The sequence below is a fragment of the Notamacropus eugenii genome, chromosome 2 (genome assembly GCF_028372415.1).
Source record: "Notamacropus eugenii isolate mMacEug1 chromosome 2, mMacEug1.pri_v2, whole genome shotgun sequence".
Classification (NCBI taxonomy): domain Eukaryota; kingdom Metazoa; phylum Chordata; class Mammalia; order Diprotodontia; family Macropodidae; genus Notamacropus; species Notamacropus eugenii.
Window position 1 is genome coordinate 3,583,753 of NC_092873.1, and position 10,231 is coordinate 3,593,983.

General features: G+C 37.4%; 1 protein-coding gene across 1 annotated transcript; it reads right to left on the reverse strand.

Moving 5' to 3' along the window:
* Positions 1–1,397: 1,397 nt before the first annotated feature.
* LOC140523316 (olfactory receptor 1S1-like) lies at positions 1,398–2,336 on the reverse strand. Its single transcript, XM_072638244.1, has one exon. The coding sequence runs from the start codon at positions 2,334–2,336 to the stop codon at positions 1,398–1,400; it is 939 nt and encodes a 312-aa protein (XP_072494345.1).
* Positions 2,337–10,231: the final 7,895 nt, after the last annotated feature.

Here is a 10,231-nt window from a genome sequence, read left to right on the forward strand (position 1 = left end):
TGATGAATTGAGCCTCTAAGGTACTGTCTTGGTCAAACACTCTTGCTTTCTTTGAGGGCTTCTCCACAGGTCCAGGCCAGCTACTTTGAGTACACCTCTCAATCCCTCATTCATATTGTTGTTCACAATTCTTGTTCCGAGTTATGAGAGTGGGGTTTTAGGGAGATCATTGCTTTACTATTGGCATTACTGAGAATGTCTTTCCTTTTTTTTCCATGACTGATAATGTTGGTTCTTGGTTTTAGATAAATGCTGTCTGTGTTTGTCCTTCATTTTCGAAGAAGCCCATGACATCAGAGAAATGATGACATGACTTGCACTTGATTTTGTTCTGAGTGAGGGAGGGCTGTGCATGGTCACCAACTTCACTTTCCCTTCCTGAACCATCTGGATCCAGTGACCAGATATTCATCAGGATGACTGGAGAAGGCCCAGGAAACAATGGGAGACCTAGATCTATTCAGGTGCTCACTTAGAATGAGGTAACACCCATTCAGTGAAGAGGCCTCTTTAAGAAGTAATCAGGGAATGGTGCCTTTAATGAGCAAAAAAAAAAAAAAAAAAAAATCAAACTGGGAAGTTAAGAGCAGCAGTTACTGTTGATAATCATTCTGAAGCCAGGAGGGTTCTGAAAAGAGTCATCAAGATAAATACTACTTATTACTTTAAGGAAAGATTTATTTATATGCTTTCTAGTGTTTTTAAAAATAGGAATGGGTAATTTATTTTTGTCAAAATCTTTTTCTGAATCTTTCAGGGCAATTATGATTTTTGTTTTTCTTATTATTGATAGGGTCTGCTATGTTTATAATTTTTCTACTATTCAACCTAGTCTTAACTACTGGCATAAGTCCAAAATTGTCATAGTGCATATTCTTTTTTACATGTTGCATTAGTCACTTTGCTGTTATTTTACTATTGTTTTTGCATCAATATTCATTAGGGATATTCCTCTATAGTTTTCTTTGTTTTACCTTTTCTTTTGGCTTGAAGTTATGTGGTGAGTTTCAGGGGTGAGATTTAAACCCAGGGCTCACTTTTCTGATTCTAAATTTACTACCCATTCACTATACTACATTGTCTCTTTTCCCAGTGTGAAGAATAACAGACTGCACCCAGTAAATGCTTTATAAATGTTTGCTGTATAGTTAATTGGCCTGAGCATCTTTATACCACTAGGAGGTCTTAGGTAGGGAAGATAAGAGGAGAAAAGGATTATACACACAAAGTGATAGCCACTAAAAAGACCCTTCAGTCATAGAATGGTAGAAGACTGAAGAGATTTTGGTCAGGTAACAGATGAGCCCCATGTACATTACTAATGGGTTGGACAGAGTCACTGCAAAGGGTAGTGGGGAGAGGAGAATCCAGTTCCCAGGACCTCACAGAGAAAATATTTAATTATTGATGAATTTTTTTAGAGCTCCTTTTATGTCCTTATTCCTTAAGCTGTAAATAAAGGGGTTCATCATGGGGGTGACCACAGTAAAGAGGACAGCCCCAATCTTCTCACTGTTGACTGACTGGGCAGAAGAGGGCAGGAAATAAACTCCAACAATTGTCCCATAGAAGAGTGTCACCACTGAAAGGTGGGAGCCACAAGTAGAGAAGGCTTTCCATTTTCCTTGTGCAGATGAGATTTTCAGGACAGTGAAAACAATGCAGATGTAAGAAAAGAGGATAAGGCCAAAAGGAACTGCAATAACAGATGAACCTAGGATGAACATGACTAGCTGATTGATGACTGTATCTGAGCAGGAAAGGTTGAGCAGAGGGGCCAGGTCACAGAAAAAGTGAGGGATGGTGTTGGCATCACAGAAGGTCAACTGGACCAGCAGAAGAGTATGGGTCAGGGCAACAAGGTTGCTGAGAACCCAGGAGGTGACCATCAGTAGAGTACAGAGTCTGGGTCTCATGACTATGACATAATTCAAAGGGTAACAGATAGCCACAAACCTGTCATAGGCCATCACACCCAAGAGGAAGTTATCAATGACGACAAACACAATGGAAAAATACATCTGTGTGACACACTCCCCAAAGGAGATGGATTGGCTCTTGGTCTGGATGTTCATCAGCATCTTGAGGACTGAGGTAGAGATGCAGGAAATGTCAGCTAAGGACAGGTGGGCAAGGAAGATATACATGGGGGTGTGTAGGCTAGAGTCCAGACTGATGGTCAGGATGATGAGCAGATTCCCAGTCATTGTCACCAAGTACATGCCCAGGAAGAGGACAAAGAGAGGCTGTTGCTGCTCGAGCTGTTCAGAAAGTCCCAGGAGGAGGAATTCAGACACCCTGGTTTGGTTTCCTTGGTACATGTCTCTGATGGTCATAGGACTGAGGAAAGAAAAATGGAATGGCAAAGAAAAGCACTGGGAGTTTTCTATCATTTAATAAGCTTGGATACTTAGGGTTAATACTTCAGCCAGCTAGGTGAAACAGTAAATAGAAGATTGAGCCTGGAATCAGGACCACCTGACTTGCCTAAATCTAGTTAAGGGAAAACCTCTCTCTGCCTCAGTTTCCTCAACTGTAAAATGGGGATAATAACAGTGCCTACTTCATAGAATTTCAATAATCAAATGAAGTATTTGTAAAATGATTAGCACAATACTTGGCACAGAATAGGTACTTAATAAATGTTTCCTTCTTTCTTTCCTCCTATTTCATGCTAATGCCAGTGATTAGATGGGGGATCCGAGCAATATGGTATTTGTGGAGTATTCAGAAATCATAGCCATTCTTCAGGGAGAAAACCTTTCTTCCCTGCTCAGAGTGATCCTAGCCTATATTAGAATGTCCCTTTGAAAACAAATGTAAAAGAAGATTCTGGAGAGAAGGTGGAATAGGTCAGAAAACTTTTGGCTCTCTAAATTTCATCTACAAAAAAGACAGAACATCACTTCACAGCAGTAGAAATAAACACAGTATAAAAAGTATAAAAGTCATCCAAATTTAGAAAGAAATGAGAGGGCAAGGGACAACATGGGGAAGAGGATAAAGGAGAGACTCTTAGAGAGGTTGAGGAATAGGAGGGCAAGGTAGCAGGCAGAAGTCAACAAGAGGACTTAGGAGAGACAGGTTAAATAGCGTGAGAAGCACAGAGAGGAAAAATAGAAGGGAGGAAAATACACAACAAGTAATTGTAGCTAAGAATGTGAATGAAACAAATTCACCCATAAAACAGAAATGGAGAGCAGATTAAAAATTTGAGCGCAACAATATGTTTCAGGAAACATTATAAAAATGAGAAATACGCCCGAAGATAAAATAAAGGGCAGGAGTGGAATTGAGCATGTAAATAAAGCAGAGATAATAATCATGATCTCAGATAAAGTTAAGGTTAAAATAGATTTAATCAAAAGTGAAAAACAGAGAAACTACAATATGTGTTGGCAATATTATCTAATATTGTTTTAGAGCAGTTAAAATACCTGACAAAACAGAGAAACTATGTTTAACGTAAAATGCTTTTTATTCAAATAAGCTCAGATCTAAATAACTGAAGTAATATTTATTGTTAACAGGTAACTAAAGCCAATATAATCCTTAAAATGACAACCTTACCTAACTAATTTATTTGTTCAATGTCATCCCAATAAAATTACTAAAAATTATTTAATGAGTTAGAAAAATAATAACAATGTTCACTTGGAAAAACAAAAGGTCTGGAACTTCAAAAAAACCAGGGGAAAAAGATATAAAGGAAAGAGATTATCAGTATCAGACCTTAAGCTATATTACAAGGTGAGAGCATTGTTGAATTGTAAAAAGGATAATCTCAATTATTTTAAATGAAAAAATCTTGTATAAATAGAACCTATGTAGCCACAAGCAGAAGGAAAGCAAAAATTTGGGAAAAACTTTCATAGACCTGCTCTCAGATAGGATATATTTGGGTTGGAATATTGTTGCAGGGTAGAAAATAATGAGCTGGTTGATTTAGAAAAACATGGAAAGACTTGAACTTATGAAGGAAGATGCTCTTCACCTTCAGAGAAAGAGGAAGAAATAGGCATAGTATGGTTTTACATATATATGTGTATGAGTGTGTATGTTTATAGATATCTAAGTATATACACACACATATACATATATATAATATCCATACATAGTTGTAGCCTTTTTTTAGGGCAGGGAAAATAAAATAAAAAGTGCACAGTAGAGAAAAAAAGAAAACCAATAAGGAAGCAAAGTGGGGCAGCTTTGAAAGCAATGTTTAGTATTTATTATATAGATGTTCTTGAAATGGAAATTTATTGTTTTATATTGAATCCTCTCTTATGGTCTGCTGTGTTCATGGTAATGTTTCTTTTCTATTTTCATTTTGCAATTAATTTTAAAATAAAAAATTTACAAGAAAAATAAAAACAAGTGTAAGCTTCCATTTCTTCCCAAGAAGAATGTTTTTCTTAAAGGGTAGGAGTAAGGAAAATGGTATGGCAGAATTAGAAAGGAAAGCTGAAGAGGGGCATAGAGTGAAAGCTGGGGAATTGATATATGAGGAAATCTTGTGAGAGAAATGGGAACACCATATAGAAATTGAAGGATTAGAAGATAATTGGATTAAGGAGACAGAATAGACAAAGTATCAGAGAAGAAATGAATGGAGGACATGGAATTTTCAGAAGGTAATGGAGAAAACCAATGAAAAATGTAGAGAGATTACAGTAATTATGCTTGAGAGAGTCGATATCTGCAGCATCTCACTTTTCCACAGTGTTGTAATTTACAATGGACTAAATTTCCAACATTCTTCTTAAGTAAATTGTCAGTCAATCAGCAAGCATTAATTAAGTGTCCACCTATGCCAGGCACTATGCTAGGCACTGTGGATACAAAGAATGAAACAATCCCTGCTCTCAGGAACCTGACATTCCATCAGGGAGAATCTGTGTATGTGTGTAAATAAATGCAGAATAAGAATGAATGTAGTAAACATAAAGTAAACACAAGACAGGTGGGAGGAGGGTACACAGGAAAGGCTTCCTATTGAAGGTGGTTCAAAGGCAGTGTCTTGAAGAAAGAGAGGGATTCCATGAGTTAGACGGGAAGGAAGGATGAATTCCAGGCATGGGGAAATGGCCAGTACAAAATCATGGAGATGGGAAATGAGATGATGTGTGTGGATAAAAGATAGGAGGCCAGTTTGGCTGGATCATAGAGTGTGGAAAGGGGAATAATTTCTAATAAGGTCAGGTTGTGAAGGACTTTAAAAGTCAATCAGGGTTTATATTTGAGCCTAGAGACAAAAGAAAACCACTGGAGTTGATTGTATAGGAAAGTGCCATAGTCACATCTGTGCTAAGGAAAATCATGGCACCAACTTTGTGTAGAAAAGGCTGGAGTGGAGAAAGACTTGAGGCAGAGAGATCAATTAAGAGGCCATTCCAACAGTCTAGGCGGTGACTGGATGGGAGTTTTACCATCCCTGTTTTATTTATGAGGATGCTGAAGCTAGAGAGATGAAATGAGTTATCTTGGTCACTCAACTACTAAGTATTTGAGGTGGGATTTGAACCCAGACCTTTTCGACTCTGAGTCTAATCTTGTTTATGTACTATTTACTCTAATTTACTATTTTTTACTGTGCTCCACTGTTTCTTTCAGTATTTGCTTAAAAATGTTTGATCAGTTAGTGAATGAATGGTTATATTATCTCTAGAGAATTAAAGAAGGCATTTTCACAGACCAGACTTGAAGAACAAGATTGTGATTTGGAGTGAGCCCAGATTGGACTGACTTGGAAAGGGACTATATGCATCTGTGAGTGAGAGTCTCTCATCTGCTCTCCTGACCTGAGGCATGTCTCCAGTTGTCCCTGAGCACAGTCATCTTTTCTATCTGATGATCAAAGCTCATAGAAAATGTAGAATTACCTTACCTTTTAACGATGAGACATTCACAGTAAAGCCCTATCTAGAGACCCAGGGTTCTTCCGGGATACAACACAGCAGCAATGAAGTTAAAGAGTGTGATGACCCTTAAACAGACTTGGAATAGCTTAATTCTTCAATCACTGAATGTGAGAGAGTATATGAATGTGGAGGACGAGGTCTGGTTTATTCATTGGGCTCTCAGACCTCTGGGAACAGATCCCTAAATATCTCATTAAAGGAAAACCCAGAAATCCTCCCCATTTAGTCCTCCTGAGTCATATTCTCTGATGGGATGCCGACTGTTCAGGTGGTTCTGGTGCCTGATTTCTGCAATTAGGGGGATGGTTTCCTCCTCTGAACCCCTTCTTCTAACATTTATTATTCATGCCATTCACATAGGGCATGCTACCAACTATATACTATTGCTATTTCCACATGTGGATTTCTTCTTAATAGGACTATGAGGTCAAAGGAGCAAAGATTTACTCTGTAAACTTTCCCAATTGCCATCACTTTATATGGTTCTCAGAACACTGGACTCATAGAAAATCATAGAACTTGGTGGTGCAAGGAAACCCGAGACTTTGTCTAGTCTAACCATCTCATTGTTATACATGAGACACTTCAATCTCATAGAGAGTAAGAGTTTTCCATGAGACTACCCAGCTAGTAAATAGCAGATATGAAATTAAAACCTGGGTCTTATTTCAAATGCAATATTTAATGCGTCTTAGAGAATTTAAGTCATTCATGTGTAACATTAGGCATCACTAACATTAGGTGCCACTTTCTCCCTTCCAGCCTAGTTGGAATTCATTATATTGTAACCTTCTTCAGATGGGACTGTGTTTGGCCTCTTTTTGTCTCCCCACCATTTAGCACAGAGCATAGGACATAATAGGTGCTTAGTAAACATGGATTAAATGAAGTCTTCAATGCTTATCAGGTTGACCTGGAGCTGAGACTTTCATCTTTGGTCCCACCTAGCTCTCTCTTTATCTTCAAGTAAATGAAGTAAAATTTGTGGTCACATCCTTGGAGACACAACTGCTCCAACAAAATGTCTGTTAACCCTAAGATCACACTTAAAAATTAATTTATTTGTTTTCAGTTTTCTACAATCACTTCCATAAGTCTTAGATTTTCTCCCCTTCCCTCTCCTTCCCTCTCTGAGACAGCATGCAATCTTATATGGGTTCTACACATACATTATTATAAACACATTTTCACATTAGTCATGTTACATTGAAGAATTAAAATGAATGGGAGAAACAATGAGAAAAACCCAAACAAAACGAAACGTAACACAAGAGAAAGTATTCTGTTTCATTCTGTGTTCCAATTTCATAGTTCTTTCTCTGAATGTGAATGGCATTTTGCCTCAAGAGTCCTTTGGGAATGTTTTAGGTCCTTGCATTACTGTGAAAGGCTAAGTGTATCAGAAAAATTCTTTGCACACTGTAGTTGTTACTGTGTACAATTCCTAGTTCTGCTCCTTTCACTCAGTATCAGTTCATATAAGTTCTTCCAGGCCTCTCTGAAGTCTTCCTGTTCATCATTTCTTATAGCATTCCATTACATTCATATACCAAAGTTCACACTTTCTAGCTCTAGTTGGGAAAGTTCTAGGATAGTTTATAAAACCGAGCCATGACTTGATAGCCTTCAGAAATGTCTTTTAATGTCTCAATAAGAATTTCAAGGTCCTCGTGCTCCCCTCAGTACTATCTCCTCACACACTCGGAACTCAAATAATGCCATGTCTGCAGACTGTGGGAACAAATTCCTTTAAAAACAAGGACCAGGCTTACAAAATTCCCTCAGCATCTCATCAGAACCTAGAAACTTGAAGAAGGGGCTACATGGGGTTGAGGTTTTTCAAGGTGGGACTGGTGCTATTTGTATATGTCCAGTAAAACGTAAGCTTCTTGAAGGCAGGGACTGATTTATTTTTGTCTTTGTATTCACAGCACCCACCATAGGACTGTGCATACTCAGACCATACATACAATAGTTCCTTAATACATTCTTGTTGATTTCAATGAAACGGAATTATATTTTTCCAAATGATTAATAGAAAAAAATACATCTTATTTTCAATAACCTTCAAATGAAATTTAGTATTTTAGTATCTCCTTCAAATATGAATCTAAGAAGCAAATATTATTCCTAAAAGTGGTCCAAAGACTTTCCCAGACATCCACAAAAGCAAATTGCACAAAAATGGTAAGAGCCCCTGTTTTAAATATTGTTGGTGCAAGCAGAGAAATGCAAGGCACCAGCAAAAGAGATGGCAACATTCTTGGTAGTGGATGGTTGGATGGAATACGAAACATGATCTGGCACTGTTTGAATACAGAATAGATCAGGTAGAGCGTGGTACCAGAAATACAGTTTCTTGAGATTCCCAGGTCAGGACACTGCACCGAAACTAGCAGGAAATTATGGACATCACAGGAGCAAAAGTCAGGAGGAAGAACAAGGCTTTCTCCTAGAGGAAAAAGAAAAGTTCCAACCAAGGAGACACCTGGAACTTAGGTAGAGAAACACATCAAGCCTATGCCCAATCACTGGTTCTCAGATCCATTTTCTTTTCTTTTACATTTGCATTAATGTGTCAGCTCACCATTGGATGCTAGACCTGAAGTCTTTCAAAGAGAACCAATATCCTTTCAAAACTAGGTGAAGGTAGGGGGAAAAATGACATGAAACAAAAGAGGTCTATGAATTTGGAATCCAAGGACCTGGATTCTAATTTTAACTTCTCATTAGCTGTGTGTTCTTGAACTAATCACTTCCTCTCAATTTCTTCATCACTAAAATGAGCTACAGAATTAATTGACTTCTAAGGTATGTTTTGGCTTTGATTTCTTACTCTCTTCTGGGGAAAACCAAATTTAATATTCATGAGCATGTTACAGATAGAAAGAAAACAAGAAAACCATTTGTGTGTCATCTCAGGATAACAAGCCTTGAGGTGTTGCTTCTATTTTCAGTCCATAAAAATATTCACATTTATTTCTTATTCACTTATTTACAATGGTAAATAAATCCTTACTCCAAGTCTCTTAATTGGACAGTGTCTGAAACAATAAAGTCTGGTTCCTTTAACAGAGGTGTCCTTGAGAATCCATTTGCCAATATGAAATTGTAACCAATGGGAAATTCCCTATCCAGGTGTAACTTGCTTGTTTTTCCATTTCAGTTGTCTTCTTCCTTTTATGTGTTTCTGTGTTATTGTCATATATTAAGGGCAAGTCAATTATATTTGTATGTTTCAGGGGATGGATGGAATATTCAATTGTGAGTTCAATTAGATAGCCTTTGAGATTCTGTGATTTTGATACCATGAACTGATACAGGTTAGTCAGTCAACTTTTTTTATAACCTTGGGAAAGTAATTTTCCCTCTCAAGGCTACTATGTTTCAGCTCTTACCTTAGGATCATGCTGCTTCACCCCTGTTTTTTTTCTGCCATCCTTCCACAATCTGACTCCAAATTTTCCACCTCTCCTAACATTTTCTACCTAGTTGTTCACCTACAAAATGAGAACTGTAGTAAAATCTCTTACTATCATTGCCTGTGGAAAGGGCATGTCAGTTGACTCCAGTATGGCTCCATTTACCATTCCTGTGACTGATCAGACCAAACCAACCTTCCCTGGCCACTACTTTCTTATGTGTTGTCTCCACTATTAGAACGTAAGCTCCTTGAGGGCAGGTACTATTCAACTTTCATATTGGTATCTGTAATGCTTAGCATAGTGACTGATATGTAGAAAATGCTTTAGAAAAACATTTTCATTCATTCATTCATCTGTAAAATAAACAAATCGCATTAGATATTATCTAAGGTCCTTTCTAACTCTAGATTATAATATTAATTAAATTGTATGTTCTTAATTTTTCATGGAGTACCTTCTTTATGCCTAGGAATTTGTGGATGATGTTGACATTGGAAAATGAGAATTTCAGGAAAACAGTGATTTAAAGATTGATTTAAAGACTTACTTTTTAGGTAAAATATCATGAGCCTATGATTTTATGAACTTGGCCCAATATCATTAAAAAAGTAGACCTATTAGTCAAGTCAAATGAACAAGTATTTAAATACCTAATGTGTGTGTTCATCCTTCATTGCCAAAGAAGACCATGCCATCAGAGAAATGATGACATGTCTTGCACTTGACTTTATTTTGAGTGAAGGAGATCTGTGCAGGTCACCAGCCTCACTTCCCCTCCAGAGCCATCTGAATCCAGTGACCATGTATTCATCAGGATGACTGGAGATGACCTAGATAAATGCCTAATATGTGTTAGTTAATATACTAAATGCTGGATATACAAAG